The sequence below is a fragment of the Stenella coeruleoalba genome (assembly GCF_951394435.1).
Source record: "Stenella coeruleoalba genome assembly, chromosome: 14".
Lineage (NCBI taxonomy): Eukaryota > Metazoa > Chordata > Mammalia > Artiodactyla > Delphinidae > Stenella > Stenella coeruleoalba.
Window position 1 is genome coordinate 67,606,089 of NC_137160.1, and position 23,551 is coordinate 67,629,639.

Sequence of the window (23,551 nt, forward strand, 5' to 3'; positions counted from 1 at the left end):
ATGTGTCACACCTGATGCCCATCCCCTGTGCCCCAGCTGGAACCCCTGGGAAGACTCATCCCAGCACCCATAGGGCATGGAGCGCTTTGCCCACGTCATCTCTGTCACATCAGAAGCTCTGTAACACCGCTGTGACTAATGAGCAGGGTGCTCGGCTCCAGAGCAGCAGGAGGTCGGATTTGGGTGGTAGTGGGGAGAGCTCCGAGGCCCAGAGGCAGGAACCCTGGGTCTTTTGGGAACAGCACAAGTGGCCACCCTCACAGAGCTCAGGGTTTGCTCAGGGAAGCAGGAGGGGCTGTGGCAGAGCCAGTCCTGTCCTCAGCTGCAAGGTGGCACTGCCCCCCAACCCACTTCCTGCTGAGGGTTACTGAGCGGGAGCAAAGGTGTATCAGGATCCCACCTCTACCCCTCCAGACCGGCAGATGTTCCTGGCCACGTGGAAGGACATTCCCAATGAGAACGAAGCCCAGTTCCAGATCAGAGACTGCCCCCTGAATGCGGGTAGGACTCCTGAGCCCCGCCCGCACTCCATGCTGCCCCTCGCCTGTGCCCCAGGCCTCCCCATCTCTGACTGGGGGCCTTCTGACCCCCAGAGGCCGTGAGCAGTAGGCTGCAGAGCAGCAACATCTTCACCATCGCCAAGAGGAACGTGGAGGGCCAGGACATGCTTTACCAGTCCCTCAAGCTGACCAATGGCATCTGGGTGCTGGCGGAGCTGCGCATCCAGCCCGGCAACCCCAGCTTCATGGTGAGGGCCCCCGCTCCTGCCTGCCTGCCATGGGGCCTCTGCCTTCTTGTCTGGGCAGCCTCTCCCGTTCCCCTCCTTCCCGGGCCAGGGGTCGGCCCTGATCGGGGGGCACTCTAGCCCAGCTGAGCTGGGATCCCTTTGAGCCTGGCATTGGAGGAGCATCAGAATTCTGACCTTAGAAAGCTTTCAACTCAGTCCCATCTAGTTGCTCAGATAAGACACCAAATTGGGTCTCAGAACAGTGAGTTGGACCAGAAGATTCTGTAAAATTGGGCCCTGTGAGGCGGCCCAGTTGGCCCAAGGCCCGTCTGACTGGGAAGTGGCTCCGCTGGGCCCCAGCCCTGGCCCTCCGGCTCTTCCCCACCTGAGTGTCCTCCTGGGAGGATGTGGATTCCGAGCAACTCATCCTTCCTGACCTTTGAGTCAGACCTCAGTCAGGACGTGGCTTCCTAGAGGCCAAGCTGCTGTTCCAGGCCCCAGAGAGCCCAGGCTTTGCTTCTCCCTGCACCCAAGTCTCGGGCAGGCATGACCCTCCAGAGGCTGCTCCCTGGGCTCCGCTGGTGGTGTGGGTGCAGAGGTCGGGTGGGGCCTCGGCGGTGGCTTCGGTGGTGGTAATTTCCGTCTCCCTGTGTTCGGTTGCTGCATGTCCACCTTCCCTGCTGGTGCCCGTGGTGCAGGACTTGGAGGTTAGCGGATTGCTTTTCTCTTCCTCTTCCCCTCCACCCTCCCAGCTGTACCTCGCACACCCCATCTCTTGGCCCGGCTCTCCTGAGTTGGCCTCACCCCGCTGCTCCCCAAAGCCGGGCAGACACGCATGCAGGCTGCAGGCAGGAGAATTGGCTGCCCTGTGCTCCCCAGCCTGGTGCCTTCACTTCCCACAGTCAGTGTGCACAGAGCCCTTCAGAGGAGACTGGGGCCCTGACTGCTAGAGCGCCACGTGCCCCTCCCCCTTCCCAACGGCCCCCTTCAGAGCAGTGATGTTGGCAGGAGGGGTGGCTGCGCTTGTCTCCACTGCCAGGGCTCTCCAGGCTCTTCCCACAGTTAGAGCCGAGCCAAGTCTGATGTGCCTGCTTCCTGTGCAAGAAACCAGAAAGACCACCCAGCGTCCCCATGGCCTCCCTCCTGGCCCCAAACCTCCTCCGCCCTCCATGGGCTGTGGGGGGCCTGGCAGCTCTGCAGGGTGCAGCCAGCACTGCCTGGCAGCCTCGGGCTCGTGATTCACGCTGCAGAGGGCCATGGTGGTGGGCGGACAGCAGGCATGTGGGCTGCGAGTAAATTTGGTCCCCACCCGGCTGGCTGCAGCGGCCGCCCCCTCACCTAAGCCACACAACAGCCCCAGCCACTGCTGCCACCAGGCCACGTGTGCGCACCACCCTCTCCCATCTGGTTCCCTCCTTCTCTGCCTTCCCCGCCTGTTCCTTCCCAGCCCTGGAGAGGAGCTCCGGGAATGAGCGCTCCCTGTCCCCTGACCCCTCTCTCCCTGCAGCTGTCCCTGAAGTGCCGAGCACCGGAGGTGTCCCAGCACGTGTACCAGGCCTATGAGACCATCCTCAAGAACTGAGGCCCCGTCCAGCATCCGCTCCAGCCTTCCACCAGCCGCGTCAAGGAGCCCCCTGGGAGGTGGCAGCACCTCCTTCTCCCGGGAGGGACCGGGCGAGGCTCCTGGCACCCACAGGCTTCCCTGGTCCTGACAGTAGGGCCTGCCTGGGTCCTCAGGATACTCGCGTGCTTGAGACCCCCCTCTTTCCATTGCTGCTGACGTTTAGCGTCAGGTGAGGAGGGGACCAAAGGAGCCAGAGCGGCACAAGAGCTGGACGGGGAGATCCAGGGTTCTTCTCTTGCTTTTCCCGGCACCTGAGGGCGAGCACGCAGTTCCCTCCTCGGTTCCCAGCCCGGGAAGCCCCCTGCCCCAGTCTCTCTTGGGCTGGTGTTAGTCTCTCTTGGTGGTGCCCTCCTCACCGCCTCTCTCTTGGGATGGACCCTGGCAGGCATCCTGGCGTGTGTGGAGGGTCCACTGGGTACCAGGAGAGCTGCTCTGTCAGGGCCTGGGGCTCCCAGGGCCTACAACCCCACCCTCCCGAGCACTGAGCCGCTCGGGGAAGACCATGTGGAAGCTCCCAGAGCCCCCCCGGGCTCTTGCTCCCCTGGCAGACACGCCCGCCCGCTCCCCCTCTTGCCCGCGAGGATGGTCTCTGCCTCTGATACATTCCTCGATGTGTCCAGGGTTCCTGGAGCGGAGACACGGCTGAGAGGTGGGGCATGTGGGCGAGCGTGGTGCATCCTGTCTGGGGTTTCTCCTTAGCATCTGCTGCCCCCCTCCTGGCCTCCTTCAGTTGTGTCTGACAGAGCATTAGGTTTTCCTGTTACTGCTGTTTAATAATAAAGAAAGATTCTGCTTTTGGCAATCACGGACACTTTTTTCCTCTTCCACCAAATGTCAGAATTAAAAACTGCTTCCAAGTGGTTGAGGATGGTTTTCTTGAGCCCTGCAGTAACGATGTCTAATATATATAAATAGAGACTATATATTGTATGTTTACTCTTATTTTCAAAAAGAGAAAGTGAATAAAAATGATGACATCAAGTGTGTCCCTGGCCAGTGTGTCAGGTCCTGAGGCTCTTCTGGGCAGGGTCCTGGATCTCCTGGGGTCCAGGGTCAAGGGCTTGAGCTGTGTCAGCCCCTGCCTAGCCCTGCTGACAGTACCTTTCCCTCTCTTGTCCTTGGAAACTGCCTGCTGAGGCCTGCTGGTCTCCCAGCACCTCTCCCACCCTTGACCCCAGCTCCACCCGAGCCCATGCCGTCTTGCCTTTAGATGCTGGGAGGGCCGAGTGCATCTTGGTTTTCCTCAGCTCCTGGGAGCGGCAGGGAGGCCCAGCACCAGGCCTGTCTGGGCGGGCTGTTCCCCGCCCTGCATCTGCAGCGGCCTCCCCAGCCACCACCAGGGACACCTCATGTGGCCCCAGTTCTGGCACTGGCCTGGCTCCCGGGGTGGGGAGGGAGGTGGGGGGACTCTGGGCAGGGCTCTGTGGGCAGAGCTGCCAGTGGGTTCTCAGTGCCTCATGGCTGGTGGGCCCTCAGCCCCTTCTTGCCATGGCCACTCCCTGCACCCTGCCCATGCTGGACACACTGCTGTAGGCATTGGCAGGGGCACCTGGCCTTCCACTGCCCCACCTCTGACCCCTGGGGTGTCACCATACTGCCCTGGGACCCCAGAGTCTAGAACCAACCAAGGCCCCTGACCGTACAACCCCAGTTCTCGCCTCATCTGAAAGTCCCCAGCTCAGAAGGCCACACACAAACGCAGCTGGAGTCCCCTCCGTCTGTGGACTCACCGCAGCCTGCCCTGTCGCCTGCCGTCCTGACCTGCTGAGGCCCAACGCCCACCCAGCCTTGTGAGTGCACTGCTGTCGCCAGTGGGGCGATGATGAGGCCCAGGACCAAGCCCCTCAGGTGAGGGGGAAATGCCAGTGAGGAACGCTGTCCTGGCCAGACAGAGGCCCTTGGACTGTCATCAGACACCTTGGGTTCATGTGCTCGGGCCTCAGGCGGTTGTGGGAGGAAACTTACCATGATTTTGTCCCTCTCCAGCTTTCCTGTGCCTCCCTCACCCCAGTGACACCCATCACGTGCTCTCCCCAGTCCCGGTGTGCTCAAGTGTCCTTATTCTCAGCTCTCGATGCTTCTCAGGGGCCTTGGCATCTTGCAGAAGATTCTCCAGGGTCCTGAGCCTTCCCAGCCAGTCGGGGAATCCAACACAGCAACCAGTTATTTGAGAGGGTCCAACAAACACCCAGGGGCCTGATGGGTTCCCTGTGTGCCAGACACCCTGCCAAGGCCTGCGGCGTGACCTCATTGTACATTTTTTTTATCTTCAACTAGTGGTTTGTTTTATGGAGAGAGTGATTCTGGACCACGGTGAGATCAGTCACACAAAGGATAAAGTTCTCCCTTCCACATTTCCTCAGTTCTTATTTTCCCCCCTAGAGGCAAAGTTCGTTGCTACATTTTGGTTTTCCAGGAATAATTCTGTGCCTGTATAAAGCAAATCCAGGAACGTGTTTACTAAATAAATAGCACACCCTAGATGCTACCAGCACTTTGCTTTATTTACCTATAAGTACAAATAGGCCTTGGAATTTCTTGTGCAGATGGGCTGGTGTCTGCAGACGGACATTCTGGCTGTTTCCATCTTCTGGAGTCCAAGCAAAGGTGCAGTGAATATCTTTCTAGACATCCTTGCTCGTAGACACAAATGCAGCTATAGGATCTAGCCCCAGAATTGCTGGACCAGAGGGTATAAGCATTTCACATTTTAAATTTTAGTTCTTGTTTTGAAAAGGTAATGAATTCACATGGTTCAAAATCCAAAAGGCAAAAAGAATGTAGAAGTGAAATAATCCTTCTCATTCCTCTCCCTAAAGGGACCAGTGTTACCTTCCAAAGAGACTCAATGACGTCTAATACGATTTTTTCCCTTTTTATACACAAAGAGTAGCATGGAATACACCCCGATCTGCATCGTACTTGTATCTTCGAGACTTTTCCATTATTAGCCCATTATAGAGAGCGGCCTCATGCCTTTATATAACAGCCGTGTGGTTTTCCATTGAATGGAGGCACCATGATGAACCAGTCCTCGCCGTGATGTCCTCCTAATTGTGTCTTTGGTGGTGTTGGTGCAACTGATACTGCAAAGAACATTCATTTTCATGTCGGTAAATTCCTCAGACTGAAATTGCTGGTTCGAAGGTAGGTGCGTTAATCATTTTGATAGCTACTGCTAAAAATTCTCTAGTTTACACACCCACCAACCAGAAATGCGAAGCCTGTTTCCCCACACCCTCACACACTCAGCATATCGCGGTGTGTTTAAGTGACGGGCAAAACACTGTACCTTACTGTGTTTTAAACATGCCTCCGTTCGTGTGTTTTCGAGCCATTGTGTGTCCTTTTCTGTGAGCCGTTTTCTTATTTGTTGCCCTTTTTTGACATGGTTATTGGTCCTTTTCTTCCCGATTTGTCGTTATTTCTCCCCATTTTGTTACTGTTTTTACTTTTCCATGCTGAAATTGTGTTGGGTATTGTCTTCTTTTAATCCCTTCTTCCTTTTTTTTTTTTTTTATAAATTTATTTATGTATTTTTGGCTGTGTTGGGTCTTCGTTGCTGTGCGCGGGCTTTCTCTAGTTGCGGCAGGCGGGGGCTACTTCTTCGTTGCAGTGCACGGGCTTCTCGTGGCAGTGGCTTCTCTTGTTGTGGAGCACGGGCTCTAGGCGTGTGGGCTTCAGTAGTTTTGGCACGCGGGCTCAGTAGTTGTGGCTCACGGGCTCTAGAGCTCAGGCTCAGTAGTTGTGGCACACGGGCTTAGTTGCTCTGCAGCATGTGGCATCTTCCTGGACGAGGGCTTGAACCCGTGTACCCTGCTTTGGCAGGTGGACGCTTAACCACTGCACCACCAGGGAAGTCCTAATCTCTTCTTTCTTTCCAGTGCTTGTCTCATCTCAGTTTTTGCATTTTGAGCCTGTTCCATGTGGGCTTTATGTTAGGAACGAGGTAGGGATTCAACTTTCTTTTCCCAGATGGTTACGTAGTTGTTTCCACACCATTTACTGTATAATTCATCTTTTCCCCACAGATCTGAAATATCATTTGTATCATATACTAAATTTCCACATATATATCAGTGCTTTTCTGGACTCTGTTCAGTACCAGAGAATTTGTCTATTCATCGGTCATTGCATTTGTTTCTGTTTGTTTTTGTTTTTGTTTGGCTGTATCGTGTGGCTTGCGGAATCTTCCCCAACCAGATATTGAACCCAGGCCATGGCAGTGAAAGTCCAGAATCCTAACCACTAGGCCACCAGAGAACTCCCCACCACTGAGTTTTTTAAAAAGTATTGTACCTTTATATTTTCATAATTTATAGTACCCTCTTATTCACCCTTTTGGTCCCATTTGAACTTTAGAACTAAGTTTCTTTTTTTTTTAATGATGGTATTGTTTTTATTTGGATCACATCAAATGTTTATATTAACTTATGGAGAATTGACATCCTCAAAACGATGTGAGGATAATAATATTAATAATATTAATCTGGACTTCCCTAGTGGCACAGTGGTTAAGAATCTGCCTGCCAACGCAAGGGACACGGGTTCGAGCCCTGGTCTGGGAAGATCCCACATGCCGTGGAACAACAAACAAATAAACAAAATAAATTAAAAAAAAACCCAAAACAAATAATAATAATAATATTAATCTGTACATCCAAATATAGGAGTAGATGCCTTTCCATTGGTTCATGCTTTCTTTTACGTCTCTATAACCTTTTTTTTTTTATATATAAACTTATTTATTTTTGGCTGCGTTGGGTCTTTGTTGCTGCGCGTGGGTTTTCTCTAGTTGCGGCGAGCAGGGGCTGCTCTTCATTGTGTGCATGGGCTTCTCATTGCGGTGGCTTCTTTTGTTGTGGAGCACAGGCTCTAGAGCACAGGCTCAGTAGTTGTGGCTCGTGAGCTCTAGAGCGCAGGCTCAGTAGTTGTGGTGCACAGGCTTAGTTGCTCCGTGGCATGTGGGATCTTCCTGGACCAGGGATTGAACCCGTGTCTCCTGCATTGGCAGGTGGATTCTTAACCACTGCTCCACCAGGGAAGTCCTCTATAACCTTTTAAGTTTTCTTCATTTAAAAGTTCTCGCATGCGGTAGTCCCTGGCAGTCCAGTGGTTAGGACTTGGCGCTTTCACTGCCAGGGCCCAGGTTTGATCCCTGCAAGCTGTGGTGTGCCAGAAAAAAAAAAATTCTTGCATGCACATTTAGTCTTCATAGATACATGAGTTTTTTCTATTTTTTTGTTCCTTTTGTAAATGGGATCTTTTCTATTCTTTTCTATATATATAATATGTTTATGATGTAAATGTTTATTAATATATAATACACAAGAATAAGAATAATATATATTTATAATATAAATAACAAATTATATAACATATAATTTTAAAACTAAACTCCAGACTTTATTCAGTTTTCACTAGTTTTCCCACTCATGTCTTCGTTCTGTTCCCGGATCCCACGTTCCATGTGGTTGTCATGTTTCCTGAGTCTCCTTAGTTCTGTGATAGTTTCTGAGACTTTCTTTGTTTGTCATGACCTTAACCATTCCGAGGAGTGCTGGTCAGGTATTTTGTAGACTGTCCCTCAACTTGGGTCTGTCTGATGTTTTTCTCACAGTTAGACTGGGGTTACAGGTTTTTAGGAAGGAGACAAGGGAGGCGCCCTTCTCGTCCCATCGTATCAGGGGTCCACACTATCGACGTGAGTTATCGCCGTCACATCAGCCTGGATCACTTGGCCGAGGTAGTGTTTCCAGTGGTCTCCACTGCGAAGTTACTTTCTCCCCTTTCCACACACTGTTCTTCAGAAGCAAGTCACGAAGTGCAGCCTACACTCGGGAAAGAGCCTGGGGGCAGGGAGCAGCTACATAAAATGTTTGGAATTCTTCTGTAAGGAAAATTTGTTTCTTCTCCTGCATTTATGTATTAATTCAATCATTTTATATCAGTTTGGACTCATGGATATTTATTTTATAATTTGGGTTTAATCCAAAAGTGCATTATTTATTTTGTTGCTTATATTTTTTAAGCTTTGGCTATTGGGAGCTCTTTCAAGTAGGCTCTGTGTCTCTTTGACATGCCCCCATCCTTTGGCTTCTTTTGAGCACTTCCTTACTTTCCAGTACTATAAGATGCTCCAGGCTCATCTTTTATTCATCCTGCTCCAACCCTAGCATCAGCCATTTTCCAGGAAGCCTGGAGAACAGAATTAGAAACCAAGATCTGGGTGCTGGGTGTGTGTGTTGCTCTTGGGGTGGCACTTCTAGGCCCTTTCGGCAGACAGAACTAGGAAATATCTGTCTACATACTTACCTGTGTGTACACACATATGCCTCCGTTATAGTTTGTAAACTAGCATATAAAATGAAATTATTTTATATGTACAAACTTAGTCCCCCCACCAGCCTTACTAAATTGTCTTGTTTTCCTCTTTGTATCATCTCATTTCATCCCACAACAACTATATGAAATAAGACCATTATTATCCCCTTTAGAGAAGGAAACTGAGGTTCAGAGAGTTTAAATAACTTGTGCAGATGACACCCCTCCAGGAAGGAGGTTTCAAACCCTAGAGGTCTCACTCCAGAGGCCTGGAAGCCCTGCCCTGTGCTGCCTCCTTGTGTCCTGATGGTTATAAAACCCCATGGCATTCAAGGGGCTGACTGGCTACAATCAATGGGCAGCCTTACGATGGCCACCAAGGACCCACCGTGCATGAGGCATCCAAATGGTAAGGGTTCCCCCCATCAGGACTCTGGGGGAGTGAGTTAAGCTGGGACAAGTGATTAACAGGCAGGACAGACTATGATTAATGGTCAGTGGACTGACGCAGATGGCTGGGTGAGAGGAGTCCAGAGCAAATACCCCTGGGAGCTGGACGTGGTCCACGGTGCTCAACCCCAGAGAAGGTCTGGAATCAGGCCGGATGGGAAGAAACCTTTTGGGCAAATGTCAGGCAGTGGCCAACAGGCAGCCCGAGTTCTCTGGCTAGCTAGTCTTTGGGAAGCCTGGCCCTGGGCGGCCCACTTCTGTCTCAGCTCAGCTCCCACAGTGACAGGGGCTTCCTCAGAGTCCCTCCCTACAGGGCCCTAGGCTCCAGCTGACCTCCTCCTGAAGCCCTTCTGGTCTCTGAGCCCCAATGAAGTTGGGCTTCTCAGAAAGTCAGCTTCAGTGGCCTAAGGTCCTGGGTTCTGGTCCCTGTGCTGCCACTTTCCTGCTCATCCCTTTGGGCCTCAATGAGCATAGCTACAGTCAAGGCTTGGCACATCACAGGTCCTTTTTTTTTTTTTTTGGCTGCACCTTGTGGCTTGTGGGATCTTATTTCCCCGACCAGGGATCGAACCCATGCTCCCTGCAGTGGAAGTTTGGAGTCCTAACCACTGGACCACCAGGGAATTCCCCACAGGTCCTTGATAAATGGGAATGGCTGCTAGTGATACTGATGGGAGACTTCCCTTGGGAATGTGTCACCCCTGTGGAGTGTGGACGACTTTGTGGGAGCTTTTGGACGTACTCTGTCCAGAGTGTCTTCCATCACTCCAAAAACCACACGCTAGGTCCCTGAGATGCCTCACACACAGCCCTGTCTGTGGTTCCCAAAGAAGCCCTACCCAAGAAAAGGGCTCTCTGTCAGAAAGTGAAGCAAGGAAGGTTTCCAGGACACCCAGAGCTGGCTCCCACGTGTGGGAGGGAGGGTGCTCCAGGCAGGGGTTGGTGGTCCTGAGTGCCCCAAGGAAGACCATAATGATGTCAGCCCCACACCCTGCTGAGTGCCAACAGGGAAAGTGGTGCCTAGTTTATTTACTCCCTGCCTTGTTCCCCAAAGGAACTGAGGCGGCTCACAAAACCCAGATGCCTGAAAAGTTAAAAAGTCAGAGGGGAAATCGGGTGAAGGGAAAAATCACAGCAGAAAGTAAAATAAAGCCAAGGGTCCCCACTCACTGGGCCTGAAGACCTAGAACACCTGTCAGATGTAGCCACAACTCTGGCTCTGCTCTCCCTAGTGGCTGAGAAGAATAGTGAGAGCAGACCCATATCCCTGATCCAGGTACCATCGCCTGCTCCCAGGAGGATGAACCCCACTCTCCACTTCAAGACTCAGCTCCTTCTCCCTCTCCCACTTCTCCCAGGCTAGGGTGGGCATGTTGTCTGTGCTCTTACAATTCCTGCATCCCATCCCTAGAACGTTCTCTCTTAAGGCAGGACTTTTTAAAAAACCTATCTCAGCATCCTGGCAAGCAGTAAGATTGGAGATGTTTGTTGAAGAGACAGATAAGAAAAACCCTTGTTCAGTGCAGAAACAGACATGCCTGTGCATTTCCCCCAGTACCTGGGCATCAGAGATGTGGGAGCCCCCCACTGTAGGGGGTAGGCAAGCAGAGGCAGAGGATGGGGCTGGTAAACCCAGACTTCCCAAGCCCTGATGGGGAAGGAGCTTCCGGCCAGCTCCAGGGAGGGATTTGGGCTCTGAGAATCTGGCGTGGAGGCTGCAGGGTTTGAGGGAAGCTACAGTGGAGACATAGGCAGAAAATTTGGCCTTAGCTATGACGAAGGTGGTGTCGACCAATTTCTGGATCTTTCAGCATTGTTGGGACAGGGATTTGGGGCTGAGCTGCTGGGACCTGGTGCATGCCGGGTTCAGCACCCTTTGTCCCACGCCCCCCTCCATGATGCCATTTGACATGTTATTTAGTGCTGGCCATTTACCCCTGTGGGCAGGAGGGAGGTGGGAGAGCTCCTCAGAAGAGACCGCAGGGCGGCGGGTCAGGGGCCACCCACTGCCTCCCAACCTCGGAGAGTCCCCTCTCCAGCCTTAGTTTTCTTTTCCTCTCTCAGAGACACCAGGTTGAGGCTTTGATTCAAGGATCACATATCTTAGTATAGGGCTTGGCACGTAGTAGGTTCTCAAGAAACGGTGTCTGCGTTTGATGGATGTGGAGCAGAGCCGGCGCAGTGCGGCAACTCGTCCAAGGTCACACAGCTGGGCTGGATCCGACCCGGGCGCCCTGACTCCAGCGGGCCGGATTTGTGAGGAGCCAGCTTGGGGGAGCGGTGTTTGGAGGAGGGGACAAGGATGTGGGCGGGAAGGGACTTCTATTTTGGAGCGGGTGACAGGAGTGCGGAACGCAGAGGGGGCTGGGTCCCTCCCCGGGCTCCCCGAGTCCCAGTCACCTTCCCGCGACCCTTCCCGGGAGGGGCGTCCCGGGCGGGTAGGGGGGAGGTGGGAGGGGCGGGCGGGCAGGCGGTTACCTCATCGCCGCCTCCGGGAGGCTCCGCTCGCTCGCTTTCTCGCGCCGCCGGCTGGGGCGGCGACTCCGGGCGCCGGAGCCAGATAAGGACAGAGGGACGGAGGCGCCGAGAGGCAGTGCCGCCCCCAGCGCCCCTCTCCGCCGCGGGACCCAAGCAGGGGGTCCGACCTCGGTGCCCCGCGCTGCGGGCGGCGCCTCCAGTCGCGCTGCGAGAGGAGGCCGTGTCTGTGCGCGGCGCGTTCGGTCTGTTCTCTTCCGAGCTTGGCACCCGCCGGAGCTGCTCTCACGTCTTCCGTCGGCCTGCTCTGCTGTCTGTCTGCCCGCCCACCGCCAGTTGCGTCCTCCGGCCTGGCCTCCCTGGGCCCCGGGTGCTCCGAGGGGCGATGAGGAGCGCGGCGGGGCCGGGGCGTACCGGGCAGTGCGCGCGGCGCGCGCCGAGCGGCGTCGGCCCATGAGGCTTCTCAGCGCGGGGCGCGGCAGCACGCGCGGGCCATGGGGGGCAGCCTGCGGGTGGCGGTGCTGGGCGCCCCGGGCGTGGGCAAGACAGCCATCATCCGCCAGTTCCTGTTCGGTGACTACCCCGAGCGCCACCGGCCCACGGACGGGCCGCGCCTCTACCGGCCCGCGGTGCTCCTCGACGGCGCCGTCTACGACCTGAGCATCCGCGACGGCGACGGTGCTGGCCCCGGTCAGAGCCCCGGGGGGCTAGAGGTAGCAGCTCGAGGAGTGGGCAGGGGCGTGTGACAGCATGTGTGTGGGTGCTCGGTACACACGTGCGAGTCCGCGTGTACGGCCCAGGGGTGCCCGACTGTGTTCATGGGCCGAAGAATGAATGTATGTCCTTGCGTTTGTGTGTCTCACCCCTTCTGCTGGCCTGAAGTTGCCCAAAATCAGGCCCGAGACCCGGCGAGTTTGCAAGGTGGCTTTTTCTAGCTCGCTTAAGTGCCTCTCTGTTTGCCTGCCTCCGCTGGTGGGTGGGGATCTGTGCGTGGGGGAGCATGGTCCTGCCTCCCTGAGGGTGAGCGTTGTGGGTCTGGGGCCTTGAGCAGAGCCGCACTGGGAGAGGTTGAAGCCAGACATAGTGGTGTACTTTCTAGGGGGATCATTCTCTGCTCCCTCATTCCTGTGACCTGCAGCAAAGACTCGTCTAGTAATTTTGCAAAGTCCAGGACAGACTTTGAATCCTTGGAGCTGATGCCTTCGAGAGGTGAAGAGGAAGGAGCAGGCAGGATTAAGCAGGGCTTCCTGGAGGGGGTGGCATTTGGGCTAAACCTGGAAGGATGAGTGAACTTCTGATGAAAAGAAGTAGTGGAAGCATTCCAGGTGGAAAGAGCAGCATGTGCTTAGGCCAAAGGCCTAAACGTGTACAGCTGCCGCTAATTAGTGGTCTCTGCGGGCTGGGGGAACACCGGCCAAGGGCTTTGGAATTAGGCTGAGGCATAACTACCAAGGAGGGGGTCTGGGGAGGGGCGGGGTTTGTCCCGAGTTGAACTGTGGGAAACTGGAGGAGGAGGAAGAAGATAGGAGTGAGGGGAGAGGAGACCCAGAGTGAAAGAGGGTTGAGGGCTGACCGGCTTCAGGCACGGTTTTAAAATTCATACCCCAGCGTCCGTAAGGACAGTGGGTTTAGCGTCAAGGCCCCTGCTCGAGGACTGGGCATGGGAGAGTGGGAAGGTGGGGCTCCGGCAAATTCTGGCCTCCCGCCCCCAGGAGTGGCCGGACCCTAAAGACTGGAGCTTGCAGGACACGGACGCCTTCGTGCTCGTCTATGATATCTGCAGCCCAGACAGCTTTGACTATGTGAAGGCGCTGCGGCAGCGCATCGCGGAGACCAGGTAGGTGAGCAGCGGGGCGGAGGGGAGTGTTTGCGGGTCTGGCCAGGCCTTTGCCTGAGGTGAGTGAGGGGGTTCTTCCGCCATCTTGGGCCTGGTCTCAGGCCTTCCGGGCCTGGCCTCTAGCCCTATGCGGTCTTTAGGCCTGGGTCTTTGTGTCTTTGTGGTTCTGGTAATTTGCTGGGGGGTCTCTGGCCGCAAGAGGGGAATGTATATACCCACTTGGGGGGATTCTCCGGCCACGGGGTCCGTGGCACCGCGACCCTTTTTCCCATTTGGCCCCCAGGCCGGCGGGCGCACCCGAGGCGCCCATCCTTGTGGTGGGCAACAAGCGGGACCGGCAGCGGCTGCGGTTCGGGCCTCGGCGCGCACTGGCTGCGCTAGTGCGCAGGGGCTGGCGCTGTGGATACCTCGAGTGCTCGGCCAAGTACAATTGGCACGTGCTGCGTCTCTTCCGCGAGCTGCTGCGCTGCGCTTTGGTGCGCGCACGCCCTGCGCATCCGGCTCTGCGCCTGCAGGGGGCGCTGCATCCGGCGCGCTGCAGCCTCATGTGATTGAATTGGACGACACGACCGATGGCGGGGAGGGGTCCTCCATTTGACTGGAACAACTGGGGACCCGGATTGGACGAGATTGCCCAACTTCTCTCGGATTGGACAGGACAGCCTCCTCTCTGATTGGCTGAGGAACACTCCCACCCAGTCTCCTGGGCGACAGGCTTCTCTTTGAATCTCATTGGACCCAGCTAGGCCCCATTGGACAGTCCTTTCTGGGACCTCATTGGGTCACGATCCCATTGGATGGAAGGGACGTGGTTATGCATCTGATTGGAAGCTCTCAGACTGCTCTTGGAGTTCCATTGGACAAACAGTTAAATCCCGCCTCTCAGGAGGAAATAAAGGGGGAAACAACTCAAGTGCACCTGGCACTTCTGGGATGGCAGGATAATCTTAAGCGTGAAGGTCAGAGCTGCCAGGCATTGCCCCCTGGCAATTAACTCCAGAATCCCAACCTGTAATGAGGGCCCCCAAATGGGTGTGATGGCCCCAAGGCTGAGTCCCCAAGAAGCAGACACAAGTAGCTGGAACAAAACTTTACTGTCAGGCTCTGCAGGGCCACAGGACCGCAGGAAGGGTCCTTATTGGGCTGGCCCAGCCCCCTCTAAGGCATTCAATAATATTAGTAATTAAATAGCAATGCTCATCCCCCAACCGGAATGTACAACAGAGGTCCCATTGTGCCATGTGGTCCCAAGGGGTCTGGTCCCATGAGGTCTGGTCCCCAAGAGGCAGGGGGGACTCCCTGATGCAGAGGGGTTAAGGCCACAAAGGAAAAGGAGAAGGAATGGGGGACTGGGGGCAGCTGGGCTGGTCCATCACATCCAGGAATCTGGCTCAGCCCTTGGGCTGACTGACTGCAGGGCATGCCAGGCCCTGGACTCCGTGGGTCCAGATGGGCGGCGGGGGCCCCTCGGGGTGGGGATGCGTGAGGGTTTTCGGTCTGGCTGTGTGTCCATCCGGCCTCGTGCCCAGGTCCTCAGGGGCTCTGGGCCGGCCATGGGGCTCCCAGGTGCATCTGGTGGGCCCCCTACACCGGGGCAGGGGTTGCCTTCATCGGAAGAGCTAGACAGAGCTGGGCCTCGGGGCCCGGGCAGCCCATTGGCCATCCTGCCAGAGTCTGCGGGTTGGCCACACTTGCCACCCAGGACGCTGAGGGACGAAGAGGAGGAGCTGGAGGAACAGTAGGCTGAGTCAGGAGCTGGAGGGTCTGGGGCCCGAACCAGGTCAGGGGCTGGTCCCGTCGGGGTCCCGCCAGCAGCAGCCTTAAGCGCTCGGGCATTGGCCAGGAACTCCTCTTCCAGGCGCTGGAATAGTTGCTGCTCCTCCTTTGGGTCAAGCTGCAGGGGTGTGCGGAAGACACTGGCCGGGGTGGTGCTCAACTCTGGACTGGGGCTGGGGACCCGGGGAGGCCGGGGCGCTGCGGGGCTGTGGGCACGGGGAGTCTGGGGGCTGCTCCTGCCCCGTGGCATCCATGAGTGCTGCCCATCTCGGTCCCGACGCACCAGCAGCACAGCCTGCTCTTCACGGCTCTGGCTCCGGGCCCGCCGGGCAGGGCTGGGGCCCAACAGCTGGCCTCCTCTGCCTCCTGGGGCCCCACGCGGCCGCCCCCGATCCAGCCGGTCTCGGGACTGGCTGCGCGGGGCGGTGGGGCGTCTCGGGGAGGCCGGAGTGCCTGTGGTCACCCGACGGCTGGGCCGTTCCCGTCGGGGGCCAGTGCCTGAGTCTTCACTGCGGGCACCAAGGGGGCCGCTCTGGGCTGAGGAGGCCGAGGAATCGCTGTCCCCGGAGTAGCGGCGGGAGCGGGGGTGGGGGGGCAGCTGGTCCCGGGCCCTGGGGCAGGGGAGCAAGAGAGAGAGCTGGGGCAACGCGGAGGGGACTGGCGTGCAGAAAGGGCAGGAAGAGTAAGGAACCAGCAGCCGCGTGGTTGGGGCGGGGGGGGGGGGGGTGGGAGAGGCACCTGTGGTGTGGTGACGGGAGTGCCAAGGGTGTCTGTTGCCCTGGGGACTTCCAGGGAGAAGTGAGAGGCTCTGCCACAGCTTCCTGCAGCCACGGCCACCCCCGCCGCCCCAAGGCAGCAGAAGAAGTAAAGCCCTAAGCTCCCCCTCCCCGGGCCTCCAGTTTCCTGGGCAGGCCATCGGGAAGCAGGGTTGGACTGGCCGCCACCCAGCCCCCAAGGCCCGCCCAGCTGTGTTGTTCGTTTGGTTGGGTTGCCATGGAGACGGGAAGCCGGGCCTGCCGCCACCTCCCCACCCCCGGGAACTTTTCCCAGGGTGTGAGTCACGGAGCACAGTCATCCAGGCCAGGGCGGGCACCCCCACCCCCACCCCCTGGACCCCTCACCCCGCGTCCTCCTGCTTCTCACCTGAGCGGGGTCTCGGGCCCCTCCTTCGAGCTGCGTAAGCTAATGGGTGTCACCTCCGGGCGGGAGCCCCTGCGCTCACCCCCGGAGGCTGGGCTACCAGCTCGGGGGCTTCGGGTGGGCGACACCCGCTGTGGGGAGAAGGTGCGGGCCCTTGTCTGGGGTGGGCGGTGGGCTGCAGGGAGAGAGGACGGGTGGCGCATGAGAGGTGGGGCCACAGAGGTGCCCCCCCCCCCGCCCCCGCCGTGGGCACTGACCCGTGGAGGAGCAGCGGCAGGGGTCGTGCTTGTCCAGGTAGTGCTCCAGCGTGTCCCAGCCGCCGCCCACGCGCACCATCACGTGGCTTCTCAGCACCTGTGGCAGCCCAGCGTGGGCAGGTCACAGCCTGCCCCCCCACCTCCCAGGCTGCCACCTGCTCAGGTAGCCCCTGGCTCTCACCCGCACAAAGATGAGCAGACTGGAGTCTCCCACGCGGTACTTCCCCTCCGAGACTTTGATCATGGGAAACTGGTCTGGGCAGGTGCAGCACCCCAAGATCTCTCTCACCTGAAGCCAGAGAGAGGCTGGAGGTCAGGGGTCAGGTCACTCCTCCCCTGGCCCAATGTCAGCAACTCCAGGGTCAGAAGGAAGTAAGTCCTTCTGGAAGCTCTCCTTCCCCTTTGGCTACCAGGGGTCAGGGAGCTGACTAGGGAAAGATGGAGGGACTGTGGTTGGGCCAGGGCCTGGGACCCCAACAAGGCACATTCTTCAAGTCCCTGAGCCCTGGGGGAGTCCTCACTCCCCCTCGCCTACTTCACAGACATGAATATTGAGACCCACAGAGAGGCCAGGTTTGGGGTGGAGGCAGGCCACAGAGAGGCCAGGTTTGGGGTGGAGGCAGGACCCACACCCCGTGGAGGCAGGAGTGCCACAGACATATGGGGCACACGCATACACCAACGTGCACACCAGGCCACCCGCCCAGCTAGCATACATCTGCCCACATGCTCCCCCAGGCTGGGAGCTGCCAGGCTGGCTGTGTGGGCGGCCCGCCTGCCTCCTTGCCCACAGCGGAGCTGCTGAGAAAATGAGCAGGTGGAGCCTCTGATGACCCTGGTGCAGGATGGGGTGGGGTGGCAACCTCTGCCCACAGCCATCCGGCTACCCGCCTCCAGGAAGGGGACATCATGTTCTAACCTCCTGATAAGAAGGAAACTCTTGGCCCGGCTGTGTGGGTGTTAGGGACACCTAGGTCCCGGGAAGAGGAGGAGGAAGCTGGGGTCATGGTCTGGCACCTCCTATGCTCAGGGTAGAACTAATCCTGCAGCTCCTGAAAGGACTTTAGCCCCCAGTAGCAGCAGCTACTCCAGGCTTGGGTTCCCAGATAAGTGATGTGTGCAGGGCCCTGGAGAGAAGGAGGGACCTGCAGAGCCCCTGGGAGCTTCCCTAGGCACTCACTGAGCACCTACTGTGTGCCAAGCGCCTTGCCCAGGACCAAACAACACAGGCACCCATTCAACCTCGAGCTCAGTGATGGTGTGAATGCAAATGTCTAGCAGCTGAGCGCAGGGAGGGCATACAGGAGGGGCTCAAATCACACGGCCCCCAGGATGAAGGAACACCTAGCACTTATCTGGTGCATGGTTACCACAGAAAGGAAGCAGGGAGATCGTGCAATGGGACCCGAGTTTTCTCCCAGGCCGTGCTGGGCCCTGTGACCTCACCCAGCACCTCTCCCTCTCTGGGCCTGCTCAACTCCTTGGGGCCAGGTATCCACTTGGTGCTCAACATAAGCACTCTTTCCATGGGGCAGGCTGTCCTGCAGATACGAGGATAGGCCCCCGGAGGTTGCAGGCACCACCCTGCTGTCTGGTCCCTGGGTAAAGGGAGAGTAAGCCAGGCCGCCGGGCATACGCACTCGGGGACTCACCAGCTCGTCAAGGTTGCGTAGGTCGCTGGGTGTCATGCGGGGCCCGCGGGAGGGAGCCCCCGGGGCAGTGGCGATCTCAGCAGCAGCAGCAGCAGCGGTGGCAGCGTCCTCCCCGGCACTGGGGGCGTTGGGGGCCGTGGGCGCGGCGCACAACTCCTGCTCAATTTCCTGTTCGAACTGCACGAGGCGAGGGGCCAGCAGGCCGAGGCGGGCCCCGCGCCGCGCCACCTCCAGCAGGCACAGCACCACGCTTTTCTCGTTCTTTCGCAGCACCAAATCCTCGGTCTCAAACATGAGCACTTCGGGCACACCCAGCTCTGCGCGGCACCAGCCGATGAAGGTGGCCACATTGTCTCGGGCCACGAAGGAGCCGGGTGCCACGCTGTGTGCCTGGAAGGCCACCCCACGGGCTGGGCGGGTGGCGGCCATTGCGCGGGCGGCCTCGGTGACGGCATTGGCATGCTGGCACAGGGTGGTGCCCGTGGCCAGCCCCGTCAGGAAGCCATCGCCACCGCTGGGCAGACCCAGGCCATACAAGGCGTTGAGCCACTCGGCCAGGTCCTCCTTCATGGCCTCCACGTAGGCCTCACTTGAGCGGAACGGCCGCACGCTCTTGGCTGCCGAGCCCGCGATGCCCACCACGGGGTCTGCCATGCCCAGGCCAGCCGAGTCACTGTGGGCAGGGACACGGGTCAGGATGGCTGTGAGGACCCAGCAGGCGCTCAGTACAGGCTATGCCGCTGACCACCTGCACCCGCCTGTCGTTTCAGACCAAATGCCTGGGTTTGAGCCCTGGCTGTGAGAAACTCTTCGCCTTAATTTTCCCATCTGCAAAATGGATGCAATAATAGTACCTTCCTCATAGGAACTAATGGGATGATTTTTATAAATGACTTAGTGTCCATAAGTGTTTGCTGCTTGGTTCTTTGGGGGAGGGGGGATTGAAAGACTTGGCAGAGTCCTCCTGCCCAGGCAGGGAGGCACCCATCCTTACTGCCCCTGTGATAGGTAAAGAGATGAGCCCTAGAGAGATGTAGCCCACGGCCCTGGACTCACAGTAGGAACCCCGGTCCCGACCTCAGAGAGGGGTTAGGTCGACTGCTGAGGGCTGGTGGCGATCCCACTTCCTCCGGAAAGATCCTAGGTCCTCCCTCAGCCTCCCTTCCGTAAGGACTGTGTCATTCTAACGACAGAACAGCAGCAGTAGTAAAGTAATCGCAGTGACCTTGGCCAGGTCTGAGCGTGCAGTGATATTATCTCCATTTTACAGATGAGGAAACTGAGGCGCAGAGCTCGCTCAAGGTCACAGAGCAGTGGGTGGCGGAGCCGGGGCCGACCTGCCCGCGTTGCTGATCCGGCAGCCGGCTGGCCCGCCCGCCTCCTCCAAGGAGCCTCGCTAGCGCCCCAGGCTGGTGCCTGTGAGCCGGGACTCAGAAGGGCCTTCGCCAGTCCTGGCTGTCCTCTGGGCTTCGGCCCAGAGAGGGTGCGGGGCTGCCCAAGGTCACACAGCCCTGGGGAACAGAGGCCCGCGGCTGCCGCCGCCAGGTCCCCTTCAGTGTGCGCCGGGCAGTGGGTGCTGGGGGTCCCCGCGCTCACCTGGCTCATCCCGCGGCCTCGGGGAGCATCGCCCCGGCGGGGCCGGAGCCGGGCCGGGCCGCCGCAGGGAGGCGCCGCCCGAGCTACAGCGGATCCCTGTCCCACCACCGCGTCCTCAGCGCCTGCAGTCTCCGCCCCGCCTCTCTGGAATTCGGATCCGGCCGGAGGGGGTGGGCGGGGCCGCGCTCTCTTAAAGGGGACGCGCTGTTCCCGGCCTGTGGAGGGGCTGGAGTCTCCAGATGCGGAGCGGGCCAGGGACTCGGCCCAGCCCTGAGCGGAGGCGGGACCACGGCCCCCAGGCGACCCTTCCAGCCCAGAAGTCCCATCCCCAGTCAGGCTAGTCCCCACGGTCCCTTCCACCCTCCTTGGTCTCCTGGGGAGGGGTTTGGGTGTTTCTAGTTGCTCTGCCTCCCCAGATAGTGGCCTCCCCGGGTGAGCACAAACGGGCAGTTCCCAAGACGAACTCAGGAAGCGATAGGGGCCCGGGGATGCAAGTCACCTCCGGCTGGAGTGGACCTCCTTAGCTCAGATAAATGAGGCCGTCCAGCCTTGGGTGTCGGACTTCCTATCAGCAACGCCGGCCTGGGGGAGGGGGAGGATGGCTCCGTTTTACCCCCACTTAACCACTGGCTCCTTATCGAATGCTCCCTCAGGTTAGGGGAATCCGTGGCTGAGGCCCACGTTTCTGACGCTGCGGCCCATACACTGCAGTGGGGACAGGCCAGTCCTGGACCACCTCTGGCTATCGGGGTGGGCCATGGAATAAACGGCAGAGGCTAGGCGGCAGCCTGGCTCTGGAGAGTTAAGACCCACTGGTTTCTTTTCAAGCTGCACAGGATAGACCTGGCTGGGACCAGCGGGAAATCCTGCCCCTGCTGCCGTTGGGCGGGGACACCAGGCCTGGCTGGGCAGCAGCCTCACTGGCCAGGCGGGGCTGCTGCGGGGAAGCACCACCACCAACCGCCCAATGCTCAGAGCTTTAATAAAGCTCCTACTGTGTGCCAGGCCAGCTGTGTGCCCTTGACCTGAAGGAAACAATGAGTCACCTCTATGAGGGACACTCATGCCCAAACTTGGGCTGAGTCAGGAGAGTAGCTGGTGGCGCAGGGATTTGAACAATGACTATTATGGGAATACCTTCATTCAAGGATCGGGGCATTTGTTACCTACTATGTGCCTGATCTCCTGGTGGCAGGCTGCTCACATCATCTCACTGAGTCCTTGTGACCTTTCAAAAGGTGGGCTCTTACCCCAATACCCAGGTCGTGCAGGTCCCACTCTACCCTCTCCACAGCCCACTCCATCCACTGTAGAGTGAGGAAGGCCCGTGTCTAGAAGTAGTAACTAACGGCTGACATTGACATGGAGCCTACTGGGTGCTGTGTCTTTTGGCACTGCAAAACCAAGAGCAAAAAGCAGGGAACAAAACAGAGCCAGCTCCCAGGCTCACAGTCTAGAGGTGGCTCCTGGGCTGCAACAGGGACAAGGCACTGGGGAGAAGGGAGTGGGGAGCAGGAGTGGGGGTGGGATGGGCCTGCAATTTTTTTTTTAATTTATTTATTTAGTATTTATTTTTGGCTGCGTTGGGTCTTCGTTGCTGTGCGAGGGCTTTCTCTAGTTGCCGCGCACGGGGGCTACTCTTCATTGTGGTGCGAGGGTTTCTCATTGCGGTGGCTTCTCTTATTGCAGAGCATGGGCTCTAGGTGCGCGGGCTTCGTGGCTTACAGGCTCTAGAGCACAGACTCAGTAGTTGTGGTTCATGGGCTTAGTTGCTTCACGGCATGTGGGACCTTCCGAGACTAGGGATTGAACCCCTGTCCCCTGCATTGGCAGGCGGATTCTTAACCACTGTGCTACCAGGGAAGTCCCTGTTTGTTTTTTTAAAAATATTTATTTGTCTGCGCTGGGTCTTAGTTGCGGCAGGAGGGATATTTGTTGCAGCATGCGGAATCTTTAGTTGTGGCATGTGGGATCTAGTTCCCTGACCAGGGATTGAACCCGGGCCACCTGTATTGGGAGAACGGAGTCTTAGCCACTGGACCACCAGGGAAGTCCCAGGCCTGTAATTTTTGATCAGTGAACAGTAAAGGTGAGGGAGGGAGCTGTGTGGATATCTGGAAAGAGAGTGTTTCAGTTTCAGGGAATAGCCAGGGCAAAGGTCAAGGTAGGCGGGTGCCTGGTGTGTTCAAGAAAGAGGGAGGGGGTCTGTGAGGCTGGGTGGAGGCAGATGGAGGTGGGGCTGAGGGGCCACACCTCTTTTGAGGGACCTGGGAGCCAGGGAGGGAATTAGAGCAGGGGAGGGGTGTGACCTGACTTAGGTCATAACAGGTTCCCTGTGGTACTGTGGTGGACAGGGCAGGGGCCCTGGAGGAAACCAGGTGGTGCCAGTGTTGAGAGGAGTTGGATTCTGGCTGTATTTTGAGGGGAAAGCGGATAGAATATGCTGGTGAATCGGGTGTGAAGGTGAGGACAGAGTTACAGGTTTGGGGCTGCTGATACCTGGGGAGGACAGGATTGCTGCAGATGGGGCAGGGGAAGATCAGGGTGTGGAAACTAAGTAATTAAATTCTCCATGCTTTTTTGTGTTCTCCTTTTACAATTTTGGGAAACTGAGGCCCAGAGAGGGCAAGGGATGTGTGTGGTCAGCAGCTGTGCAGGAATTTGACCCCTGCTCATATCTACCTCGTGTCTCTGCAGGGCCCTGGACACAGGAGAGGTCAGACTGAACCTAGGCCCTTCTGTTGGTCATTGGGTGAGATGGTTAAGCTCCCTGAGTCAGTTGCACTGTTTGTAAAATGGGACAACAGCAGTCACACCACAGAGTTGTGAAAATGTTATTACTCAGCCGAGTGCAGCCAGGGCATACATCCACGGCTCCTCTGAGGAGGAGGAGCCGAGGGGGGATTGTTCCTCTCTATCTCCAGTCCCCTGAGCTGTGGCCTGCCATCACAGAGGCCCACTGCAGACCAGAGACTCCAATATTCTGACTCTAGGACACATGGCAGGTGTGGTTCCCACTGGTGTGGCCAGACCCACGGCCCAGGCCATGGAGGGCCTTGGCTTTGATCCCCTGTATCATAAGGCGTCCTCTCCTCTTCCTGGCAGGACCAAGGGAAGTACAGACACCACTGGTGGGACGAGAGGTTTGGGCTATGGTTGTCCTGAGCCCATCCCCACAGACCCCACAGGCCACCTTTGAGTACAGAATGCTGTGGCTCCAGTGCAGGCTCGGGCTGGCCCTTGGGCGATGGGCACATGGCTGGATTTCCAGCCTCAGCTGCTGGGTGCTAGGGTGCAGCCTGCTGGCCTCGGTTGCAGCCGGAGGTTGGACGATGGGCTTGCCGGCAGGCCCCAGCCCTGGCACTGGGCAGCTCAGGTCCTGGCTGGTTCCATCCGATGCCCTCTGGGCTAGACTGACCTGTGAGCATGGCCCAGGATGAGTTGGTGACCCGCCGGGGGCTTCAGGATGCTTTGTCCAGATGTGGGTCCAATCATGACGACTGCTCCTGCCCCGGCTGCGGGGTGAGTGACCCCAAGCTCCCCTGAGCTGCCTCCTGTGCCCCGGAGAAGCAGGACCAGAAAGCCTGGAAGGCCCGCTTTCCCACCAGCCTCCATCTCTCTGTGCTCATGCTCACTCTGCGCCCAGCAGCTCTGTCAGGAGCGGGGCAGGATGGGGCGCTCCAGGGCCCGTGG

At 57.7% G+C, this 23,551-nt stretch overlaps 3 protein-coding genes across 6 annotated transcripts in view; 2 read left to right on the forward strand and 1 right to left on the reverse strand.

Annotated features, from left to right (window-relative positions):
• Positions 1 to 3,318, forward strand: part of AP1B1 (adaptor related protein complex 1 subunit beta 1) — a 53,640-nt gene extending 50,322 nt beyond the window's left edge. For 2 of the 4 annotated variants that reach the window (XR_013831198.1, XR_013831199.1), the window contains 3 exons: positions 415 to 501; positions 594 to 1,434; positions 2,235 to 2,316. Coding sequence is in view for 2 of the 4 variants with exons in the window: in XM_079941938.1 (XP_079798064.1) it covers positions 415 to 501; positions 594 to 748; positions 2,235 to 2,309 (317 nt within the window). In the remaining 2 variants the exon portion in view is untranslated. Of the gene's footprint in view, positions 1 to 414; positions 502 to 593; positions 1,435 to 2,234 lie in introns of all 4 variants that reach the window. The other 2 variants (XM_079941938.1, XM_079941939.1) reach the window with 1 other exon arrangement.
• Positions 3,319 to 11,609: 8,291 nt separating this feature from the next.
• On the forward strand, positions 11,610 to 14,300 carry RASL10A (RAS like family 10 member A). Its single transcript, XM_079943570.1, has 3 exons — positions 11,610 to 12,313; positions 13,313 to 13,437; positions 13,721 to 14,300. Exons 1-3 carry the CDS (start codon positions 12,095 to 12,097, stop codon positions 13,986 to 13,988), a joined length of 612 nt encoding a protein of 203 aa, XP_079799696.1. The 5' UTR covers positions 11,610 to 12,094; the 3' UTR covers positions 13,989 to 14,300.
• A 175-nt stretch (positions 14,301 to 14,475) lies between these two features.
• On the reverse strand, positions 14,476 to 20,179 carry GAS2L1 (growth arrest specific 2 like 1). The gene is made up of 5 exons (XM_079943566.1): positions 18,263 to 20,179; positions 16,792 to 16,899; positions 16,611 to 16,707; positions 16,357 to 16,528; positions 14,476 to 15,824 (listed from the first exon to the last, which is right to left on the reverse strand). Exons 1-5 carry the CDS (start codon positions 18,914 to 18,916, stop codon positions 14,810 to 14,812), a joined length of 2,046 nt encoding a protein of 681 aa, XP_079799692.1. The 5' UTR covers positions 18,917 to 20,179; the 3' UTR covers positions 14,476 to 14,809.
• Between the last annotated feature and the right edge of the window lie 3,372 nt (positions 20,180 to 23,551).

What these genes read in the sequence shown, in the direction of transcription:
- GAS2L1 (XM_079943566.1), bottom strand. Translation starts at nt 18,916, where the DNA reads ATGGCAGACCCCGTGGTGGGCATCGCGGGCTCGGCAGCCAAGAGCGTG. An exon ending in GTCTGCTCATCTTTGTGCGG is followed by an intron (nt 16,708 to 16,791) that starts GTGAGAGCCAGG and finishes GGGCTGCCACAG; the next exon opens with GTGCTGAGAAGCCACGTGAT. An exon ending in CTGCCGCTGCTCCTCCACGG is followed by an intron (nt 16,529 to 16,610) that starts GTCAGTGCCCAC and finishes CTCTCCCTGCAG; the next exon opens with CCCACCGCCCACCCCAGACA.
- RASL10A (XM_079943570.1), top strand. Translation starts at nt 12,095, where the DNA reads ATGGGGGGCAGCCTGCGGGTGGCGGTGCTGGGCGCCCCGGGCGTGGGC. An exon ending in AGAGCCCCGGGGGGCTAGAG is followed by an intron (nt 12,314 to 13,312) that starts GTAGCAGCTCGA and finishes TCCCGCCCCCAG; the next exon opens with GAGTGGCCGGACCCTAAAGA. An exon ending in CAGCGCATCGCGGAGACCAG is followed by an intron (nt 13,438 to 13,720) that starts GTAGGTGAGCAG and finishes TTTGGCCCCCAG; the next exon opens with GCCGGCGGGCGCACCCGAGG.